Source organism: Dipodomys merriami, unplaced genomic scaffold (genome assembly GCF_024711535.1).
Source record: "Dipodomys merriami isolate MVZ:Mamm:240054 unplaced genomic scaffold, mDipMer1.0.p SCAF_8, whole genome shotgun sequence".
Taxonomy (NCBI): Eukaryota; Metazoa; Chordata; class Mammalia; order Rodentia; family Heteromyidae; genus Dipodomys; species Dipodomys merriami.
The window spans coordinates 53,557,337-53,581,225 of NW_027206401.1; the positions used below are offsets into that span (position 1 = coordinate 53,557,337).

The following is a 23,889-nucleotide window of genomic DNA, read 5'->3' on the forward strand; positions in this document are numbered from 1 at the left end:
GTCCCCATCCCCCAGTCCCTGCATCCCCCCTCTTCCTGTTCCCCCATCCCCACGTCCCCACATCCCCATCCCTGTCCCCGTGTTCTCCCCTCCCATCCCCTTGTCCCAGTATCCCCCATCCCCGCATCCCTCCCACCCCGTCCATGCATGCCCCCATTCCCGCATCCCCCTCACCCCTCCTCCTGTCCCACGTCCCCTTCAGTCTGAAGCCACACAGAGCACACAGAGCTATGGTCCCGGGCCTCCTGGCAAACCCTCCTCGATCTCACAGATCTGCCAAGTTGGTGCTGAGCCCTGGACACCAGCGGCCGCTGTTGACTGATTGGCCCCCAAGGCTTCTAGCTACAGTGGGATAAACACACATGAATGCATTAAGTACTACAGACTAATACAGTATGCAAATATACCTTTATATACCACCTGGAGTCTACTTCAGAATAGAGCACAACATAATTTCCTGTATTTTTTATCCATCTTTAAATAAAATGCTTTATGAACCTCAGGATTTGAGAGTACAGACAGACGCCAGGGAACTCTGAGCAGACTTTGGTCTGAGAAGCTGACGCAAATCCTGAGCTGGCAAACCGAGGGGCAGGAGGAAGGCAGGCTGGCCTCTGCTTTCACTGAGGGACAGGAGGAAGGCAGGCTGACCTCCGCTTTCACCTTTGTGGTTCTTTTGTTAAAAATCACTCTGTGGAATTGTTTAAATAGGGATACAGGTGGACCCATTGCAACAATGAGGTGTACAAGACGTTATGTCAAAAAATGAACTTTACAACTTTGGCATGGGTGGGAGGGGGAAATGGAGGGGGTGGAAATGGGAAAGGATGGTAAGGGGAAACAAAGGAGGAGGCAACAATGCTTGATAAGAAATGTACTCATTACCTTGCTCATGTAATTGTAACCCCTCTGTATGGTATTTTCACAATTTAAAAAACCACTCTGTGGCCAGGAGCTGGGGTCTCACCCCTGTAATCCTATCTCGGAGGATGAGATCTGAGGAACATGGTTCAAAGCCAGCCCAGGCAGGAATATCTGTCCATGAGACTTATCTCCAAGTAACCACTGGAAAACGTGGTGCTGTGGCTCAAAGTGATAGAGTACTAACCTTGAGTGAAAAAGTGTGGAGACAGTGCTCAGGCCCTGAGTTCAAGCCCCATGGCCACCACTACCCACAACAGAGAACAACACTCTGTGTGTGTGTGTGTGCCACTACTGGGTCTTGAACTCAGAGGGTGGACATTGTGCATAGTTTTTGCTTAAGGCTTTGCTCCACCACTTGAGCCACAACTGCACTTTCAGCTTTTTGCTGCTTAGTTGGAGATTAGAGTCTCATGGACTTTCCTTCCTGGGCTTGAACTCAGAACATCAGACATCAGACTCCTGAGTAGTTAGGATTACAGGTGGGACACTAGGCACACCCAGCTCTGCCTGGTCCTGGCTCCAGTCTGACCGCTACGATGTAGACAGGCAAGTTTTTCAGTCCTGAGCAAATTGTTTTTTCCCACTGTGGTGGGAACAATTCCTTCCCTAAAACAAATGGCAAGCTTAATTACGTAATGCATTTCCTGCATCAATTTCTGCATGGTGATTTACTATCTCCTGTATGCTTTCTTATTGCCATGAAGTAGATCACCCCATAATGTTCAAGCAAGTGAGTTCTGACAGCCCCATACCCAAAGGTGTTTGGGGAGAGAACACAGATGCATCACAAAAATCCATGATTACATGTGCAAGGCCTCACCTTAAAAGATGAATAACTCTTGTTAAAACCACAAATGCATGTTCTGTTTCTGTGTTGGAAGAAAGAAACCTACCTTATAAATATGTAAGTTCCTGAACACATCCAGAATAAAATGCACTAAAAAAACTGATATGTAGACAAAAGTTTATTTACACCATACAACATTTTAAATATTTTATACACAGTGCAGTAGAGAGAAGCACTTGGAGCTCTCTAGAGAAAACTGCGATAATAAAGATGTGAAATATATTATTCATATAAAAGTGAGATTATTACTTTATTGCATTTAAAGCAATGAAGAATGTAGCTCAACAAACATTCATTTAATGACAAAAACTTTGCTTTTTTATATTATAAAGTAAAAAGTGTAGTAATGGCCAAACAGACTGTTATAAACTTTAAAAACTGCATAAATATATACATTGTGCTTCATGGTGAAGTTTTCTGGAAAACTAGACCACATGAAGCGGTTACAACACGAGTCGTTGCGTGAGGTTTATCTATAGAGATCCATCACCTTACGAATCCATTCCACGCACGTACAACACTGGGTCGGACTGTACACCGGGGCCTCTCCCCCAATGGTGCGGGCGGGCACAGGGCCAGCCGCGGACATAGCACGGGACATCCCAGGGACCCACGCTGGGCCTGGGTGGTCACCGAGCATGGCACCGTCGTGTCCGCCTTGGCCCAACTGCCCGGTCACACCTCGGTCTGGAAGTCCCCTTCCTGCACGTCCAGAGGCAAGCTCAGACACTTCTCCCACTCAGCCGGCCTCAGCTCCAGGGCGTCCTTGGTCTCTGTGTCCAGGACATTGATGGTGGTGTAGTGCTGGTACTCGCTGGGGGCCTGGAATGTGTCCCACGGGCTCTTGCTGGGCACTGGGGCCTCCTGTGGGGAGAGGATGGGAGTGGTTCACAGGTGGCAGCCAGGATGGAGGGGAGGGATCTGAGAAGGAGAGAGCTGAGGAAGGGAGTTGGGGCTGCTGCAGGCAGCTTGGCCAGCATTGTCCTTTCACTGAACAAATGAGTGGCCACTTTCCTAACACGTCCTGAGAGTTCAAGCGTGCAAACAGTGCTAAGAGGCAATGTGCAAGACTTATGCTGTTTTGTGCCTGTCCTCAGGCTTGAACTCAGGGCCTGGGTGCTGTCCCTGATCTTTTGTGCTCAAGGCTGGTGCTGTCACTTGAGCCACAGCTCCTCTTCTAGAATTTTGCTGGTTGATTAGAAATACATGTCACAGAAACTTTTCTTCCCTGGTTGGCTCTGTCATTCTCAGATCTCAGCTTCCTGGGTAGCTGGAGTTACAACATGAGCCATGTGTGCCCGGCTTCTGCTGAACTTTTGAGAAGTTCTATTATATGGATAATAAACCAATCCATTGGATGACTTTGTTTTTATTTTGTGGTACTGGGACTCAGACCCTGGGGCTTTTGCTTAGGAGACAAGCGCTCCACCCTTTGTGCTATAACTCCCACTGTTTATTTTTCAGACAGTTTACTTTCCACTCCTGCTGGGAGCAGCCAGGGACTGTGATCCTCCTATTTCTCCCTCCATATAGCTAGGATTATAGACATATGCTACTATGGGCAACAGGCTGGCTTTCTTGTTCATTCCCTGGTCACAGGCAGGATCCCCAGGAGAAGCATGGTTCCTGGGCTCTGAGGTTGTCCCTTAGAGTTCTGTGGTGAAGAGCTGCTGGCCCACAGTGGACATGGCCCTGTGGTGGCAGGAATAAAGCTGGCGGCCAGTTGGTCGGTGGTACCCCCAGTCCCCCCTTCTCCCTGTGAGGTGGGTGTGAGCAGGGGCAGCCTGCAAGCCTGGGACCGTGTGTGACTTTCTCAGCCCTGAGTGCATGGGTGCAAAGGCTGAATACAGGAGCAGCTGTGCGGGAGCTAGTGCATGAGGCACCTGAATGGTCCTGGCTGGAGGCGGGAATCTGGTGGGAGGACTTGATCAGAATCTGCATGTTTCTGAGTTTATGAGGCTGTGCTTTGAGCTCAAGTAAGCATGGAGGAGAAACAGACTGAGTGTGGTAATTCTAAAAATGCTAGCCTGATTTTGGGATGCATGAGTTGAAATGAGGGGAGATGAGTGTGAGAACAGGGTCCCACAAAGCCTGCTTGGTGGCCCCACATCTCCCAGGGCCTGGGGTGGGTGGGCTGTCCACTCTCTTGCCAAGGCCAGGGTGGAGGGTTAGCGCAAAGCCATCCATGTCTGTACATTGTCTCCAAAATTTAAAAAAAGTAAAAGGACACAGGACAGAAAGGCCACCAGTGTGTCTGCTCTTATAGGCGTGGGGCATGTCCCAGGCCCTGGTAAGGGTGCAGGGCCCTGGGCGGGGTTTACTTTCTGGATCTCACTACCATGCCTTAAATGGTTTCCTGCCTGGGAAGGGAGACTCGGCCCGTTCTTTTGGCTTCCCTTTGACTTCCTAATTTCTGCCACTCTCCGCCAACTCCATCCTTTGTAGCCACAGCCCCTCCCCTCCCCGAGAAAACAATTTCCAGATTCTTCAGAAACATCTTACTCTGCCTAATTATGAAAATTTTCCATCAGCAATGTGCCATCACAAATTATGTGCCTGAATTAGGATAATGAACTCATTCATATATTCAGTATTGATCAAAACTGAACAAGGAACTCCTTTTGTTTTCTACCCTCAGATATTTAAGATAATAATTGAGCAGGGACAGCAATGCTGTCCTAACTTTCCAAATGGTAAATATTTATACATCCCTTCCAGAAAAGGCAGGCTGCCGCAGAGGCGGGGTGTCATGAGGAGGCTATTTTGGTTGTCAGGAAATGGAGACACAGATATTTGTGCTGTTAATGATTCCATGTGCGTATGTGTGAGAGGGGAGTGCAGTCGCACACACAGCCGGCTGTGTTTGGTGTGGAAGGCTTTCAGATTGGTAAACACATTCTTCTCCTTCTTTCTTTTTACATATGAATTTCTTCTGTTTATTTCAATGTTGCCTTTCAATATTCTGAAATGGGTAGTTAATGTGTTTAGGCCTAATCTCAGTGGGGGTAATTCTCATTCATCTGCAGGCTAAAATTTGATGGCTTCCCGTGAAGAGGAGAGCGAGCACGGAGAGTGCAGGTGCCTCCGGAGGCCAAGGCTGCGGGCATCCACGGCCCATCGTGCTGAGACTTGACTAAGAGTCAGCACAGGCTGTGGTCTGTCCACTTGTGTTCTTTAGCTTTTCATAAACCACACCCATCAGTAAGCTGGGGCTAAGTCAGTCAAACGCTGTGGAATGATGGGATGTAGGTGCGATGCAATAGCACGCACAGACCCCTCCATTATAAATACATAGCAGAGGTAACTATCTCTGTCTCTGTACCCATGATCAATCCATGGCTGATCCCTACTCTCATCTATTTCCATCTCTACCATCTGTCTGTATCTATCATCTCTACTCCAATCTATATATGTATCTATCAACATCTCTAATCGATCAATATCATCTACATCTATCAATCTACCTATCTATCATCATCTATTCCATAGTCAAGGAGAAGCACCCAGCATGGGCCAGGCCTGGGGCTGGTGGGGGCTCTGGTCTGTCTCTCTCAGGGTGAGCCTGGGTGCTGCAGCTGGGAGGTGGGGCTGAGGAGTCCATCTATGACTATTTTCTAGTTAAGAAAAGGATCCAGAGTCCCGTGACTTGCCGGGGACGCAATCACTCCGGCTGTGTTTTCACCTGAACGCGGGTCTCTACATCACACTCCAGTGCTATCGTGAAGAAAGAGGGAGCCATTGGTGACTGAGCTATGGCCATGGCTGCTCCATGATTGCGTGCTGCTGCTGTGTGTGATAAAACCCTATGCAGGCAGCAGGCAGTGTAGACGGTGGAGAGGGCCAGGTGGCTGGAGCCCAGGGCCCACACTGCCCTGTTGACTGGCAAGGACGGCGCCCAAGCCGACTCACCGCAAATGCGGAGTCTCCTGGAGGTAAAGCTCCTTCAACCTGGTTCCAGGCACAACTTTATGTGTAGATGATAACATGTGATGGCTTTCTGGTGGCAGGTATTCAAATAAAAATGGAAAAAATAACCCACTATTTTGACACTTCAATCAGCTGACGTTTACTCAGGATAAAATGGCTGCCAAAGCCACCATATTTTTGCTATGTAACCATACATAGCAATTACAATGAGGGGGACATTTAAAATATGGAAAACCTGCTTAAGAGGTTCTAATTTTGTGTCCCGCTAACATCTCTGGGGCACATTTTGAGTACTGATTATTTTTCTGGACTGTATGAGCATTGTGCAAAACAGGGCATGCGCAACGCCACATCTGCACTGGCCAGGGAGGCGAGAACTCACCATACTGCTTGTATTTGGTATATCCCGAAATCTGTCCAGGGTCTGGAATTTCTGATTGAGCTCCTGAAACAGCTCCATGTGGCGCTTCCTCGTGTGCATGACCTTCTGCAAGAGAGAACAGCGTGGCTCTCATTCCTGATTTGATTTCTGTACTCAGGAAGAAGTTTTGTTATATGCTTGTTTAAATAATAAGGGGCAACAGAAAGCAGGGGTCCCAAAAGGCACCACAATTACACTTGATGGGCACTGAGTCTTTATCTCCTGTTTAGGACATCTTTAAAGAAAATATAAGATTCACTTTCTTTTCCTTTTTTAAATTAAATTTTCTTTGTGTTTTTGTACTGGCCCTGGGACTTGAACTCAGGGCCAAGGTACTGTCCCTGAACAATTTTTGCTCAAGGCTGGAGCCACAGCTTCACTGCTAGCACTTTGCTGGTTAGCTGTCTTGTGGGCTTTCCTCAGAGCTGGTGTTGAGCCTTTATTCTCAGCTCTCAGCCTCTCAGTAGCCAGGGCTACAGGGCTTCTTGATCAGACACCCCACCCATCATTCTCCCCTGGTCCATTCTGTCCTCCAGGCATTTTCCTGCTGCTTGGTTTTTCACTCAAGGCACGATTTGGTGGTTAATCCACAGACTTTCCTGCCCCGCTGGCTTTACAACACAATCTTCAGACCTCAGCTTCCTGAGTAGCTAGGATTACAGGCAGGAGCCATCTGCATTTGTAAGATTACCAAACATATCAATTTTTTTCTTGTAGGTATATTAAAAGTGCAGCAGTTTTTCTGGCATAAGATTTCCATCACTCAAAGGTTAAATGTGCTTTATAAAAATTGTTACAATATTTTTCAAATGTTAAAATTTTGGACTTGTAAGTGCCCAGTCCTTGATGTTTGCCCTCTGTATGTTTCCTGCCTAGAAGCACTAAAGCCCTAGCTTGCTGCACTCAAGTGGGGGCGAAATCTCAGGCATGGCCAGTAAGCCTGACTCAGAGCACCGGAGTGTAAAACAGAGACCAGAAAGCCTTGCACTTTCCGTGTGAGCTCAGGGCCTGGTTCTCGCATGGCTGTCTTAGTTGGCTGGTGCTCCAGCCTGACTTTGTCCTGGTTAGTGGGAGGTAAAGTTTAGAAGACTTCTCTACCTGAGGTGGTTTGGAGCCATAAGTCTCCAGATCTCTGATGTCTTGGAGTACAGGTGTGAGCCACTGGCACCTGGCTCAGATGATTGTTTGTGTGATGGCATAAAAGCTTGACAATACATGTTCTGGTGTAACATGCGGCTGCTAAGCTTCTCCATTCATAGACACACATGAATATTCTTCATCCCTCTTATACCCTTCCCTCTCATTAACTCAAGTCACAAGTAGGGATGGCCTTGAACTAATCAGAGTCTCTTTTGTATCTCAGAATATTTATAAGAGACCATAACATAGAATTTGCTGTCAAAGGGAGAAAATGTCCTTCTCAAGTTTGATTTTTAAACATTAGAAATCCATCTTTTGGTGAGTGTCCAAGGTTGTGGCTTCCAAGTTTGTGTACGGTTCTAAAATGTAAGTGTGTGCTCACAAGGAGCTCAATGGGCGTGCACTGGCATCTTCTACTTACACCTCAGCCCTATTTTTAATATTTAGTTTATTCTGTTGTAACGAGTTCTCACTTGGCTTTTATGCTGAAGGCTGGTGCTTTACCACTTGAGCTACACCTCCACATCTGGCTTTTTTGTGGTTAACTGGAGATAAGAGTCTCACAGAATTTTCTTCCTGAGCTGACTTTGAACCATAATTCTCCTACCTCAGCTACCTGTGTAGGTAGGGTGACGGGGTGATAGTCTAGCTCCATTTTTTAAATGTTCAAAAGTTAAGTGTTTGGAAAAAACAGTCACATCTCCAAGAGATGATTAGTAATATCTCATTTTTTTCTAGGGAGATCCTTGCAGAGTATATTTCCTTGAGGGAGAGGGTGTGCAAAGAAGGGTGAAAAAGAAAGGCAAATTAAATGTTTAATGTGTTTTAAAAAGCCTATTTTTCCAAAAATTTTACTTCCCTAATTTGATTTGCACGCATCTACGTTGTTATTATCTACTTTTCTCTAGCCTACATTTTAAGTTCTTTGCAATAATGAGTATCTTTCCTCGTTCCTCTGAACAAGCTATGAAGTCCATGGTCAGATGAGAGGAAATGAGACGGAGGAGCAGAAGACAGGAGACAGAGGAGCAGAGCACAGGAGATGGAGGAGCAGAGCAGGGGAGACAGAGGAGCAGAGGATGGGAGATGGAGGAGCACCCAGGGAACAGGCACTGCTGAAGCTGGCTGATGACATCTGGTAGGAAGGAGATCTGCACAAGAAGCGTGGTGGGGTCAGGGACCACAGGCCTGGCAATGTGAATCCGGTCCTTGAGCCCATGGGGAGATGGAACATGACCTGAAATGTCAACTTTGTGTCTGAGCAACACCAAACAGACAAAGCAGAGCTGCGCTGGGAGCTTGCTGCTCTTCATGGCGGGCCGGCTAGCCCAGGGTCTTTGGCACAGATGGTCCCCATGGTCAGCAGGTGGAGTCTCTGTGCACATCTCCCCCGAACTCAGTACGCAGGCACTTGGGCAGCCAAGACGAACCCACCAGACTGGGCCTGGCCTTGTCTCATGAGGAGGCTGGTGTCTGGTACTGGGATGGAGATGACACGGAATTGGAGCAAGCAGTGGGATTTGTAAGCAGAAGGACATGGGTGCGGGCATGCCCACATGTTCACTCTCAGATCTCGACTGACAGTTCTGTCAGTTATTCCTATGATCCTGCCTACTCCCTCCTTTCCTAAAGTCCAGAGGTGCTTGGGTTCCAGTTTCGATCCTGTGTTCTCTTCAAGGAGATGGCTCCTTTCCAGGATGGGACGCATGCTCTCCTGTGAGGGACCCGGTGCCAGGCAGCGCCTCGTCTCGGCACAGAACGTGCAGGCTGGGTTTTCCCCACGCAACTGCTGGCACTGTGTCTTGTGCCATGTCCCAGCTGTGCAGAGTGTGGGCCCTGGCTGTGAAGACAGACCTGTGGGCCGATACCCACTGGACCCCGCCCGAACAGGAGCTACTGCATGCGCTTTCCAGGAAGTGCTCCTCCGTGTGTCCAGGCCACTCCCCGTGGCTTGCTGTCCAACGCCCCAGCCAGGTCAGCTGTGTCCCGCTGGAGAGAAGGGCTGGGGCCGAGGGAGACTCTGTGGCACTTCACTCTAAACTAGGGGATTTCATTTCGAGGATCGTTACGATATACTAAAAAATACACGAGGAAAATACAAACTCAGCGTGGTCGCAGCGCTTTCTAACCAACAGGTCTTTCCTAACATTTCACACATGTTCACAAAAGCTGTTCTGAAATGAATATGGAAGTGAGTGAAAAATCCGGATGTTCAAATATGGGCCCAAACTCCTCTGAAATATTCGCTGAGAACATGTCCTCAGGCCAGGTAATAGTCCTAGATTGGAATGGTGCTCTCGGCTCTGCTAGGAATGGTGACGGCGGTGCTGCCCAGCACTGGGCTGAGGCTTACGTCAGAGCACAAAGCCCATGCAGCCGGCCGGGTCTCCACCGGCAACTTCTTCCCCACTTCACGGAGAGGAAGGCTCATCAAGGGAAAGACACGAATGTTGGGGGATTTCTAACCTTGCCAGCCATGTTCTGGGACAGCAATGGTACTAGTTCCCACAGTGAAGGTCTTCTCACATGATTTTTCCTTGCCTGCCAAATGAGATGTTTTTCATGCCTACAAATCTTGCAGGTCCATGTCAGCGATACGTTTTGGAACTAGCCTGACTTCAGTATTGATCAAGCTAACTTCTGATCTTTGTGACTTAAACATCACGCTTTCCAAAGAAATTGGCTTCTGTGAAAACCTCAATTTACAACTAAGGTTTCAAAACTGCTGTTTGCTCAAACGTCTATCCCAGGTGTATTTTCTACATTATGTCGAAGATGGCTTGTATCGGCAATCCCTTCAGAATTGTTTCTTTATACTGCTCAGAGAATATGACATGCATGCTTTGCCACCACCATCAGTGTCTGGTGCTCCTATCTGGCTGATGTCATTCAGAGTGTGCGAAGTAGTGTGAGGACCCACCCAGGGGGCCAAAACTTGCCTCCCTGGACTCCTGCCCTTCTCCTTTCCAGGCTGTTCTTCACCATGTGCTGCAGTAGCTGGAGAGGGGCAGGTAGTAGGGAGGCCTGGAGGCCATGAAGGCCTTTCTGGCCCTCAGATGTGTGAGGAGGAGGAGAACCAAGACAGTGCCCTGCTGTGATGTGTGTTGTCTTGCGTGCCTTCTGCATCCTGACAACTGTCCTCGAACTTTCAGAGATGTGGGGTGGCTATGTCCTGGATACACTTTTGTGGCGATCTCACTTCTGTCCATTTCAGGTTGTGAATCTGCAGACTGGCGTCCAATCCTCCTCCGGCCCCGGCTTCTGGGGCGAGTCTTGCCCTGCTGTGTTCTTTTGAAGGTTTTCAGAAGGATGAGAAGTGGGAATAATGGGCGCCACAGCTAGAATCCACCGAGGGAGCAGCAGCGATGATTTTATTTCCTCGTCTCCACAGCATGGAGAGGCCGAAGCCATTGTCATCAATTTGTTGGGCAGGAGATGCACTGGGGCTGTCCACACGCAAGCAGCTGGGTGCCAGGTTCAGAATGTTACCCTGCCTTCAGACAGCTCACCCTGTACCACCCAGATTAGACGGAGAGGGTGAGGAGACAGCCAGATGGGGTGGGATGGGCAGGGAGCACACATATATGAGGAGACTGGACCATGCTGCCACCATGCGGCACTGTCAGGATCTTCCCGTCGGGTCTCTGAAAGCCTTGTGGGCAGGAGTGACACATCTGTGCGTCCTGGATGCTTGGCACACAGTATGACATTTAGCAGGTACTTAATCCCTGTGAGCTAGCAACACTGAACAGATGCAACCTCATGGAGCAGGGGCCAGGGTGGTGCCCAAGGCGCGGAAGGCATCTTCTGTCTAAGAGCTCCCCACAGCAGAAGGCTCTGGAGGGAGCTCACGGCCCGCTCCCATTCTATGAGGCCTCCTTACCCTGCAGACACAGGGAAGGTACGTGGAACAAATTATCTAGATGGTTCAACTTTGTGATCTTTTATTTAGGTGAGTGTGTACAGGTACTGGGATTTAAATTCAGGCCCCCACCATCATTTGGCTTTTTTCCCCTCAATGCTGGTGCTTTACCACTTGAGCCATCCTCCATTTTTGGCTTTTTACTGGTTAATTGGAGAAAAGCATCTACAAACTTCCCTGCCATGACAGGCTTCACACCATCATCCTCAGACCTCAGCTGGGATTAGCTAGGACTCCACATATGAGCCACGTTCACAGGTTCACCTTTTGCTGTCTGTGGACAAGGCCTGCAGAGATGCCCGAGGACAGGCTGTGTGAGGGGCATCTCCGGTGGAACTCGAACCAGCCATGAATGTTGCCTGGACAGGAGTTCAAACAAGCTGATTTCCGGGGGAGCAGGTGGGTGTAAAGCAGTAAGGGAAGAAGCCTGTGGATTTCCATGGGATGGTCGTCATGTGTGTGGTGTGACAAGGAGTGGCAGGGATCTCAACATAAGCCAAGTGCATCTAGCTTCAGGGTAAACAAAGGACAGGGACCACCCAAGTCTGCACCCAGACTGGTCCTCAGGGATCACACACTGCACAAGACTAGTCTTACTCATTGCCAGGTCTCCAAGTAGCAATGCTATGCCTGTACAGTCTGTGGAAGACGGGTGCAGATCCCTGCTGCTACACACCTGATGGAAACACTGAGGAGCTGCTGAAGAAACGATCATGTCTGAACGCCCCCACCAGCCCCCATCCAATCCTGACAGCTTTAGGAATTATGACTAAAGAGCTGGAGGATATGATGTGTTTAAACGCTCCTTTATTGTTAGCAGGCCTTTCTGTGAAGTTGCTGTTGTTATATGAAGAAGGCCTGGCAGGAACAGAAGTATCAGCTGGAGGAAGCTGCTCCTAGTCGCCATGGAGAACGAAGGAGGGGGGAATTGGCTTTTCTGATGCCCAGCGCTGCACCTCTGACCTCCAGCCCTGTGATTTCACAGCCGCTTGCTTGCTGGGAGCCTGCATTTCAGATCTAGGTTTTTTACTCTGTTTTGCCACCAATGCCCGGTGGGTGATTTTGTGCTTCCTTGCCTCTGTAGCAACACAGCAGTTCACTGCTTTTACAACTATACGTCTGTGTGTGCACACTTCCAAATTCTTTTGGTAGCCCAAGGTAAGGGGCTGTATCACCTGTGCATGTCCATGTATGTCCACACAAACATGTGCACACACACACATGCATGCACATAGGCACAGCTTGCTCCCTTATTTTTGGCTACTTAAGGAATTAATAGATTTGGGGGAAGAAGACAGAAGGGGTGATGTGTGAACTGTATTACAGTGTAGACATGGGAAAAATTAACACTTAAATCTACCCTGCACTTCAAGTCCCACGATGGACAAAAAAAAAAAAAAAAAGAGAGAGAGATTCTAAATCTACCCTGCATAACCATAACTATCAGGTAATAATAACAGAAAAGAATAGATAGGAAAAAATAACATCTGGTCTGCTTCGTAAAGGGCTGGAAATGTGGAAACAGCTGTGTTTTTATGAGAATGTATAATCGTGGTACTTGGAGACTAAAATCTTAGGACACAATGAAACATATGACCAAAAGCTTCCTTGGTGGGTTGCTACAATGGAGAGGCATCTGAACTTGCTGCTTATTTCTGGAAGCCAGAATCCTGATCATTTTTTGAATCTTATAGCTCCAATTATTACTGAAAATGATCATTTTCCTTGGATGCCCATCGTGTACAACCATCGCTTACCACAGAGACCAATAAAAACCCACAGACCCTTCTTTTGATTCTTATACTCATTCTATATCAAGTGAAGGGCTCAGGTTCTCCCGTTCTGGAGATGTCTGTAATTTCCAAATGTCAGCTAGGAGTACTGAGTTCTATGCATACTCTGCCCAAGAAATATATAATGTATTATATCCAATTATGTCAGCAGGCTAGGAATCATATCCAATTATCAAGACACAAGTGCATGTCATGTGATGCTTAAACATTATTAACTTTATACTCAGCACAAGTTGCTGCAATGGTATGATTTTAGTAGATTCCAGCTTCAATCATCCAGTGTGAATATGAATCTCATGTAAACTGGGAAGTAAGGTTCTTTAGCTTGCTTTTTTCTGTGAAAAGACATTTTCTAAATACAAGAGGAGGCTGCTAGAGGGGAAAAAAAACACCTTAGATACCACAGAGAATCTTAACAATGGGATCAGAACAGAGAGGCAGGCTGCCACCCAGGATGCTCAAGGCAAAGAGACCAGAGACCAAGGCGGCATGTGAAGGGCAGGAGACCCAGACTCTGCCTTCCCGCAAACGAGATGGAGTTCAAATTCTGCCATCATTGCTACTTGTTAGAGCATTTCTAATGCAGATTCCTTATTTGTCAGCAAACAGCAGTTTAGTCACTTGAGTAAGCAGAGCTTTTATTTTTTCCCTATATCTATACAAAAGCGAATTCAAAAGCTTGACTTACTGACATAAACTTTATAGCATACTTACATAGCTATATGGAATGATATGAGTGAGCAGTTATAGATCAATTTTGCTCTTTGAACTATTTTGCATTTTATATTGTCTTTAGTAAAATTCTGATCAAATAATCATACAGATAATTTTGAATCAAATGATTGAAATGATAAAATCATTCATAGAAACTTACCTCAAAGTCAAGGTCTGAATACCGGGATTTTCTTCTCTGTTTTTTTTTTTTTATTTTAAAGAAAAAGAGGAAATCAATAAAGTTATGTTTAGTCATTCATATAAAATGGAAATCGTAATTGTTAATAAAGCATCTTTGTACACACTTCTTTCACGTAAGAAAATTTTCACGGCCTTAAAATATTCTGTCTGCATTATTTCATTTTCTCCTTGAATCTCCCTTGAATTTGTATTTTTGTCTTTAATTTATAATCCAATTTTCAGTTAGGGGAAGTGATTCCTGGGAAAATTCACCCATGAATTTCAATCTGGAAAGAGACTTTACTTCTACAGTAGCAAAACCACTCCTGGCTTCAGCTTTTTTTGTGTAGCTACTGGCGGATCTTCTGCTGACCTCCACCCAAGAGGTGTATCTTAGCTGAAGCCCTGCTCAGTCATCTGGGCCAGGCCAACATTGTGCTCTGGGGCCTCTGGGGCCTCCCCTTACCATCCCCACCTCTGCTCCTACATGCCAGTACCATGGAGCCTGGCTCGAGCCCCCTTCCCTACCAGTTCTGCCCGCCTTTCTATCGACATCATGCATGGCTCCCACATTTCTTGGAATTTGGTAATCGTCTACCAGAGGAAAGTCCCTGACTGCCTCAGGAGCTGGGGTACTATTCTACCTCAGTCAAGCAAGTACATACTCTACGCCCCAGCAAAATGTCTCACAGTCTTCCTCTGTGGCTGAAAGTTGGGTGAGGTTTTGGAATCTAGTTATAAATAAATGTGATCCACTCTGTGGTGCGCATTTCGGGTGTCTGCCGAGCGCTTGCTGAGGGGCAGATGTGGGGAAATGTGTACAAAGGCATCCAAACATGAAGGCAACAAAACCAGTTCCTCACATAGACTTCTAAAAAGGCTTATATTGGTGAAGATGAAATGGGGAGAATGAATCAGTATTTACAACAATTAATAGACGGTTGCAAAATAGGTAAAATATGTAAGTTCTTTTTGCTCTGGTTCTCATCTTAAAACTTACAATCTTTAGTTTTGTATGTGTGTGTGTACGCGCGCGCGCGTACTCGCACACGCGCCTATGATGGAGCTTGACCTCAGTGAGGTCTGAGCACTATCATTCAGCTTTATTTGCTCAAGGCTGGTGCTCTACCACCTGAGCCATAGCTCTACCTCTGGCTTTTTGATGGCTAACTGGAGGTGAGAATCTCACTGATTTCCTGAGACTTTCCAGGCTATTTTTGAGGTGCAATCTTCCTCTCTCAGCCTCCTGAGTAGCTAGGATTACAGGTGTGGGCCACCAACACCCAGCTTTCTCTTAAACTAGGACTTAGGGTCTAGCAGATGGGGTGGTCATGACAGATGAGACTCGGGGGTAAACACAGGAAGTGTGTCCATGTGTGTGTGTGTGTGTGCACGCACATGTGTGTATGTGCTCAGTCAGGAGAGCCGTGGCTGGTAAATGGAACAACGAGCACGTAACAAATACAGCGTGGGGAGATGGAAATAAGCGCGTGTGCCCTGTCTTCCTGTCTCCACACACTGACGCCCACTGGCTTATGGCTGACCGAGTATCTTCAGGCGTGACTGCACTGCTCTGTGGGACACCTGTAGAGAGTACCATTCTTGTGTCATGAGTGAGGAAAACTGTGTTCAGGTAACTCAGTCCTCCATCAGGAGTGCAAAAAGCTAAGACTAAGGGCAGGTCCACCAAGCGATCAAAGAGCCGAGACTAAGGGCAGGTCCACCAAGCAAGCAAAGAGCTGAGACTAAGAGCAGTCCCCCCACATCCAGCTGTCCTCCTTCCTCTTTGTGCAGCACTCCTGACTGCACTGTGGCTCAAACAGGCCTGAGGTCCAAGGTGAACTCTGAGATGCCAGTGGTATTTTTAAGGGGACGCAGTAGCCATGTGACAGTGATTCCAAAGAGAAGCTATGCTGAACCAAACAACCTGGAGCTCATTCTAACACGCGCTGCTTCGGGGGCAGCCATGGATGTGGATGTGCTGTTCCTGTGGTAAAGCGAGGGTCAGCTCAGGAAGGCAAGCTGCACTCGCGTGAACCGGTGCAAAGGAGGCGCCAGGAACCCAGCCACCACTCCAGCCTGGCAGATTCACAATGGATGCAGTCTTTCAAGCCCGGAAGCTTGCAGAAAGCGTGTGTGATTTGCACACTCGTTCGGATATCTTCCTATGGGTGTAAGGACTGCAATTGTTAGGTCTGAAAGTTGTAAATAATGGCTGTGTGTGTAAATGAGAATCAGCTAGCAGGCTCTTCAGATGTGCCAATCACTGAAAGAGAAGGGGTCGTGGTGAGGCTAAAGTATGTTCTGAAGATATATAACAAAATAAATACCAGGGAGCGAAACCATGTTTTGTTAGCAGGGTTGGGATAATGAGGGAGGAATGGGGAAGAACGCAGTCACAGTACTCAGTGCACACGCTTGGACCAGGAGCCGGGTCACTGGAGGGGACGGTGGTGGGGTTGGGAGAACGGCGGGAGGGGCGAACTGATCAAGACTCAAGAACTGACAGGTTGAGCTGACACCCCTTTGTATAAATATGTAAAGATAATATAACAAATGCCCCTATGTACTTAATTCTCAAATACATCAAGAATCCTTTTTGCCCCAGTGGACGATGTTTTTCTATGCTGTCTCTTTTTCCTAATTTCCCACTGAGAACTCACTCCATTTGTATTCTCTGCTCTTAACACTCCATTAAAATTCTTCTTGTCAAAGGCCTCTAATGAGCTCCATCTGGTCAAACACCAAGGTCAATGTTTCCATTCTCAGCTTGTTGGACTCTCTGAGCCTTCAAAGCGAACCAGCTCCTCATTAACATACGCGTCCTCAGGGCTCCGCTCCTCCCCGCCCCCCACACTGTTGGGGGCTAAAGCTCATTTTCAAGTCTACATTTTCAGCTCTGACTTGCGCCTCTCTTCCTGAATGTGGGGATCCTGAGATCCACACCACACTGGCAGACAACGAGGCACCCTCACTCCCAGCTGTCACACCCATTGGGGAGGGGGTGCCACCACTGTGGAAGGAGGTCTGGAGGTTCCTCAGACACTAAACACAGCACCATCCCATGGTCCAGCCAGGTTGCTCCTGGCATCTACCCAGTGTTACAAGTGAGGATATGTCGAAGACACTTGCACACCAATGTTCCCTGCTGCACTATTTACAACAGCCAAGTTATGGAAACAGCCCAGATGCCCTATAATGGATGAATACATCCAGAAAATGTGACATGTGTGTGTGTGTATAAAGCAGAATTTTACTCATCCATTGGGAAATATGATATGATGTTCTTTGCAGGGAAATAGATGGACCTGGAAAAAATTAAGTGAAGTGAGTCGGTTATAAGAAGACAAAAGGTGCATGTCTTCTTTCAGATGTGAGAATTAGACCTGAATTATAAGTATGTATGTAAGCATACAGGGTCACCTTTATATGTACACCAGTGTATTAAATAGTACATGTGGGAGAGGATTCCAGTGGTGTCACTCCTCTAAACAATTAACTGACCATCTAACAAAGTGAATACCAGGACGCTGGAATCTGTGTTAGTGGGAGAGTGAGGTCAAGGGGAGGGGGAAAAGGAATGGAGAGAGGACTGGGAATGTGGCTTAGTGGCAGAGTGCTTGCCTAGCATGCATGACGCCCTGGGTTCGATTACCTCAGCACCATATAAACAGAAAAGGCTGGAAGTGGTACTGTGGCTCAAGTGGTTGAGCGCTAGCCTTGAGCACAGAGAGGCTCAGAGACAGTGCCCTGGCTCTGAGTTCAAGCCCCAGGACTGGCAAGAAAGAAAAAAAGGAAGAAAGAAATGGTGAGAGGAATAGAGGGCAGATGCAATGATAACACGCAGTGTTACAAGCATGATATGGAAATGGAAATAGGTTGTTGAGAGCATGGACTGGGTTGGGAGAGATGAGGAGGATGGAAAGGGAGACACTGATCAAGACGCATCATACCCATAAACTGACGTGTTGAACTGCGATCCCATTGTATAACTAAAGATAACTTTTTTAAAAGCAAGGGTTGGCTATCTAACTAGCCAAACCTAAAGCATAGGAGTTACCCTTCATCTTCCATACTTTTCCTGTCCCTGTCCTTGTTCAATCCACATGCTCATGCTCTATTCAACTCTATTCTAGTCTGTTGTTTAACTCTGTTCTGTTCCATTCCATTCTATTCTGTTTTATTCTATTCTGTTCCATTCTAATAGGTTGCATTCTGTTCTATTCTATTGTTTCATTCCATTCTATTCTGTTGTTTTATTTTATTCCATTCCGTTCTGTTCCCTTTCTCAGATGCATCACACTGGCATAGCTAGTTGGCTGCCCACTCTTATGTCCATGTTTCCTTTACAGTTGGTATCTTCATCAAGCCTCCTAACTGTTCCCAGCCATCTACCCAGCCCTCTTTGTAGCTACTATGCCTCAGTCCTTGGCTCTCCACACCTGGGTTGGGATGAATGGCTGTTGAGGCTGGTGGACTAGAGCCTGGATCGGGTGGTGGCCATCTCCCACTTCAGTCTTCATTGGCTTCCCCCGTCTCCATGGGCACTGGGTCTGGATCTTCTCTCTTCTCCACACGAGACATTCTCCTTCAGTCTCCACATAAAGCATTCTCCCTTAGTGATGCGAGTCTTGCGATGTAAACAGGATGAACCAAGCTCCTTCCTCTCCACTTGCAGTTTCTTCGGCCTGGAACATTTCCTTGCTCTCCAGCTCCACCAGCCATGCTCCTTCTCCACTTCATTTCCCTTTATTTCTAATTTTATTACAATTTCATTGTCTTTCAGTAGTTGTGCAAAGGGCTTTCATCTCAACATGTCAGTTCATGAGTACAACGCTTGCCCCATGCCACCCTTCCATTGTTCCCCCCCTCTCCCAGCCTCCCACCCCGTGGTGACCTGGCTGTGTGCCCACAGGTGTGCATTGGTGCCCATAGGTGTGTGGTGAGCATTGTGAGGGCCTCTCCCAGCCCTCCTCACGGGCCTGTCCCTCTACCACGTCCACACACGGCCTCCCTCAGCTACCTAGGGCAGCTCTGCGATGGTCCTGCCACTGTCCCTCCCTCCGCCTGTGGGCTCCCAACACAGCACGCTGGCTGGAATGGCCCTTTCAGCTCATCATCCTGCGTTCCCAGAGAGCTCCCTCTGCACGGGGAGGGACCTGTGCCTCACTGCATCACCTAGACCTGTCCAGCACACACAGGGCCAGCCCTGGTGCAAGCTGCCTGGGCATTACTGGGGAGCCATCAAAGGAAGGCCTGAGGCAGACAACCAATGCTCATAAGGTGGCTTATGATGCTGTATGTGTTGTTTTTCTCAGAAATACTCTGGGAGAATTTGGACAAGCAAGTAGCCCGACATAGGAAGAGAAAATCAGGTGAGTGGTCATGACAGGTCATGGGATAGACAAGACCAGTGGTCATGACAGCTCGCAGGATGGACAGATCAATGTCATGTCACAGGATGGACGGGTGAGTGGTCATGACAGGTCACGGGATGGACAGGCAAGCAGTCATGACAGGTCATGGCATGGATGGATAAGTGGTCATGATAGTTCACGGGATGGACGGGCGAGTAGTCATGACAGGTCATGGGATGCCACCCTTATCTCTAGACCCAGGAACAAGTCCCTGGGATTATCTGAAAGGGGGCAGGGTGGAGCCAGGCTGCATAGAGGACATGCAGTGACCATCAGCCTCCACGTCCAACTCCTGTCAAGCAATAAGTGATTTCTCAAAGCGAATGGCACTGGACAAGACACTGGAAGATTCATAGCAGGTCACTGACTGAAGAATAGCAACAGGGCCTTACTAGAAGTTTCCATTAGAGGGGCAGCAATGGATTCACTTGGGAGGAGAAGCTGACCTGGTTAGGAAAGTTCACGAGATTCTCCTCCCTAATTAACCACTGAACTCCAGAAATGGAGCTGCGGCTCAAGTGGTAGAGTGCCAGTCTTGAGTGAAATAAACTGAGGGAAAGTGTCCAGGCTCTGAGTTCAAGCCCCAGTACTGACACACAAAAAATAAAATCTAATACACTTAAATGCTAATTAATTAGGCTTGGGGTGGGGGAGGGGGTATTGTAGGAAACCGGCTGAGTGGTAACTCTGTCCACTTATAAACTGAGGAAGACTTTCGGAGAATGTTTTCAGAGTGTATAGGAGTGTGTATAGGAGTGTACAGAGTGTATAGGAGTGAGAGCTGAAGTGGGAAGACATGCTTCTCTTTTTGTACTGAGGCTGAAGCTCAGGGCCTCACGAGTGTTTGGCAGGCACTTTACCACTTGAGTCATGTTCCTGTCATGAAGTAAAATATAGTTAATTTCCAGTCTTGTGTTTCTCTTCTCTATGCCTCTCAGGTATACAGTTTGAACTACAGGATGAACCACCGTCTCCAGAGCAGGTTCCTGTTTTCATGAAAGAATTTATGTTTACCTTTATCTAACTGATATCTCTTGAACTTGTAATCTTTTATCCGTTGTCAGATTTTTGCTGATGAAAAACTTAAGGCAAGAATCTCCAGACAGAATCTATTTTAGTGTATTTACATTGGAGCCAAACATTCCCCAAGAATTGACCTGCGAAAGGAGGCAGGTACCTGCTGGGCAGCATGGAAATGACCAAGAGGCTAGGTTGATGACGGAGTGGCTGGCCTCGGGCCGTGGGCAGAGGCAGGAAGTGAGCACAGGTGTGGCCACCCCGCTTCCTCTCGTCCTAACTCCAGTCTCTGCCCTGCTTTCCTGAGCTGCATCCAAAGTTAGCGGCCCCAGGACACTGAATGAACTCGAGCAAGACCTTGGGGGACCAGATGCCAAGCAGGCCCAGGACAGGCACATAACTGGCTCTGGAAGGAACCCCGAGCTTCAGTGAGTGGCCTTAATGCAATGATGCTGTTCCAGCAAATAAGTGAAGGGCACTGCAGTCCCACAGGGACCCTGGATTTCACAGTCCTTATGAACAAGATGTCTCCTTGGTCCTCGCTCAGCGTTCCCCACATCAATATGCACACCACACACTCACACGCTACTGAGTTAATTGAAGTGGATGGCTAGAGTGCTGAAGATAATTCCATTCTTCACCTTACACAAAACAGGCAGAGGACATGGAGAGCGGAAGCCCTTCTTCTAAAAAGTTCTCCCATACTGACTCTCCTGCAATCACTGCAGAACCTCTGACATTCTCCAGGTTGCTTAACAGAGGCCATTTGAGGAAATAAGAAACAAAACTAATGAGAGTGGGGAAACACCTGGATCTACTTTTATGCCAATGCACTAGCTGTGTTAGACATTTCACGCCCAACAATTGGGGGCTGGCGGCACAGGCCCGGAGCCCAGGCTTCCAGTGGAGGGTCCCTGGGGTCCCAGGATCCTGGGCTTCCTGCGGGAGGCCTTCACTTTGCTCCCCATCCTCACTTGAATATGTGTTTCCACCCACTTGCCCCCCTCAAATCTCTTTGGCTCTTTTATTTTCTACCTCAACACTGCCCCCTCCCCCGGTGTGCATGATGCTCACGAATACTGAATTCTGTGCATTCACCCTCTTCTGTTTCCTTCCCAGGGTGGTAATATGACAACAACTCTGGAGGCAGATTCTGGATCGACACACACCCCGGGGCCTGTACGCTGTCCTGGGCAGGACGACGGGACTGGGGTCATTTGCTCTCCTAGCTGAGGGTGGTGGAGGAGTCTCCTGTAGGTTCGGGAGCTCTGGTTAGGGCACCAAGACTCCAGTTGTTCTGGGCTTGGGTCTCCCAGAGTCCTCACTGTCTCCCACCTCCATCTTCAGACTGCCCGGCCCTGCTGCACTCCCTCCTCGGCACATGCCCAGGCCACGTTCTGTGTGTCGCTGTCCTCTACTGGCCCTGGTGACCAAAATCCAGCAGTATCGGCGCACCTCTCCCCAACGCGGCTCTGCTAGCCCACTGCCTGCAATCTGCCAGCTGTTTGCAGTGAGGCCTTACCTCCATGCCTCCAGCCAGGCCTAGCCAGAGTCAGCAAGGAGCTCTGAAGGGTCCTTCCTGCTGGCCCCAGCCTTACTGCTATCTCCTCTAGACAGCAGGGCCTCAACCTGCCAGAAAGACTGCTGTCAGGCTCTTGCTCTGTAACCTGCCACATGGAGAATGTGGAGGAGGAATTAATTCATGCTACTGAAAGACATTCTACAAATATTAATTTTTATTGTTTACTCCCACATCTATATGTTCTCTTTGCTAAAATGGTCACCCTAAGCATGACTATTACATCCTTTTAGAGAATAAAAAGTGAGCTTTTACTCTGAATGCTGAATTTCCTTCCTTTTCAGTGTGCAAGCCGGTGGCTTTTGCCAGAATCATCGTTACATATGATCTTATGCTTAATAATAAGAATAGATGTGAAGAAAGCATAAGAAGAACAAACTCATTCTGTACACAGGCTGTCCAATAGCCTGTACAGTATCAAGCTCAATGAGGCTTCGGATGTAAAACTATTTTACAGCAACTAAAGTATTCTAATGCAATATTCTTTAAATGTCTTTAGCACTGTTAAAAAGCCACTTTGAGGAAAATTCTCATATGGTCATTACAATTTTTTTCTTTTGTTCTTTTGTGACAGTACTGATGCAAGTCCCATGGACCTTTCTGCCTGGGATGATCCTCAGCTCTCAGTCTCTTAAGTAGCTAGGATTATAGGCGTGAGCCACCAGTGCCACAATTTCTTTTGATATTATGTTGTTCTATGTACGCTCACTCAGAATTCTCCCGAAGGCTCTTGAAGTTTGCTTGAACGTTTTGTTTAGTTTATGCTAATGAGGGCACTATATATTTTGATAGGAAAATAAGGAAATACAATTAAGGAAATAGTATGCTAATCCAAAAGGATGCTTCGCTTCTGCCCACAGGTTCCAGTCACTCTGAGTGGAACTCGGCCCCTGTCTGTACTTGGGTTCTGGAAATGATTCTAGGGAGATTTGTAACTGTGTAGGCCACATGGGGAAGTGTGGGGGAGAGGAGGGGCAGGGGGACCTCACACTCTGGCTCTGAAGGGGGTCCTGTGCAGACCCTCCCAGAATCCAGCTTCATGACACCTGCCCACCCGGGAAGGCAGGACTGAGTGGGAGAGTCAGAGAAGCAAGGAGAATCCAGGAGACCTGGGCTCCGGGCTCCACATGCTTCTTTTTGTGGATTCCTTCACCTGCGGCCAGCTCTAGTCTCTGGTATTCTGTTCTTTAAACTTCTCCCTGCTGTGCCTCACACAGGCACGGGTGGCTATAGTCAGGGCCGTCCTGACTGCTGGTCACCACAAGTTAGCCCTTCTAGACTTTTCTCCTTGCTCCTGGCTGAAGACCAAACCTGTCTTCCTGCCTTTTGGTTCTTTAAACCTGGCAGAGAAGTCTTCTGACCTGGCTCCTTTCAGAGCCCCGATTCTGTGAGAGGCTGTTCCAGATGGCCCAGCCTTCTTCTACACAGCGGTCCTGCCCCGAAGGCACTATGGAATTTTCTAGGTAGAGCTGAGAACAGCCTTTAGTCTCCAAACAACCGCTCTGGGACCTGTGGACAGTGGAACACACGCCACACACTGCACAGTTCCAGTGGGAGCCGCCGGCCATCACAAGGCCATTCTCTAAATCACTGTGGGGCAGGCTCTGGTACGCCAGCACATTTGGCCATGCATGGAGAAGAATGCACACTCGGAATTGTGCACTGCGCATATCTACCCATGGCCAGTTTACTGCAAGGCTGCTGGAGATGTAAAATCACCCAGGAGCAGCAACAGGAAAGAGGATGAGGCACACCTTGGTTCTGAATTGCTTAATACAAGAGGGACGGTGGCAGCTGCAGGCTGTTCTCTTTGGCCAGAAGAGCGCTGAGGCTGTGTTTCTGCTCATGTGAGGCCCACGCCATGTGGCCGGCTCTCCCAGCCCTGACCTAGTGAGCTCCCATCCTACCCTTTCAGAGAACTCTCAGTTTAAGCCCAACAATCTCAGTGCTCATCATTCGAGAGTAAGACACTGACCTAACAATGTAGCTTACTGTCAGTGTGATGGTG

General features: G+C 47.9%; 1 protein-coding gene across 3 annotated transcripts in view; it reads right to left on the minus strand.

Moving 5' to 3' along the window:
• Positions 1-1,886: 1,886 nt before the first annotated feature.
• Adgrb3 (adhesion G protein-coupled receptor B3) overlaps positions 1,887-23,889 on the minus strand; it is a 527,596-nt gene continuing 505,593 nt past the window's right edge. For 2 of the 3 annotated variants that reach the window (XM_070010769.1, XM_070010771.1), the window contains 3 exons: positions 13,849-13,884; positions 6,081-6,185; positions 1,887-2,635 (listed from right to left, as the gene is read on the minus strand). In XM_070010769.1, the coding sequence (XP_069866870.1) occupies positions 2,447-2,635; positions 6,081-6,185; positions 13,849-13,884 (330 nt within the window). In that variant the 3' untranslated portion in view covers positions 1,887-2,446. The remainder of the gene's footprint in view (positions 2,636-6,080; positions 6,186-13,848; positions 13,885-23,889) is intronic. The other variant, XM_070010770.1, reaches the window with a different exon arrangement.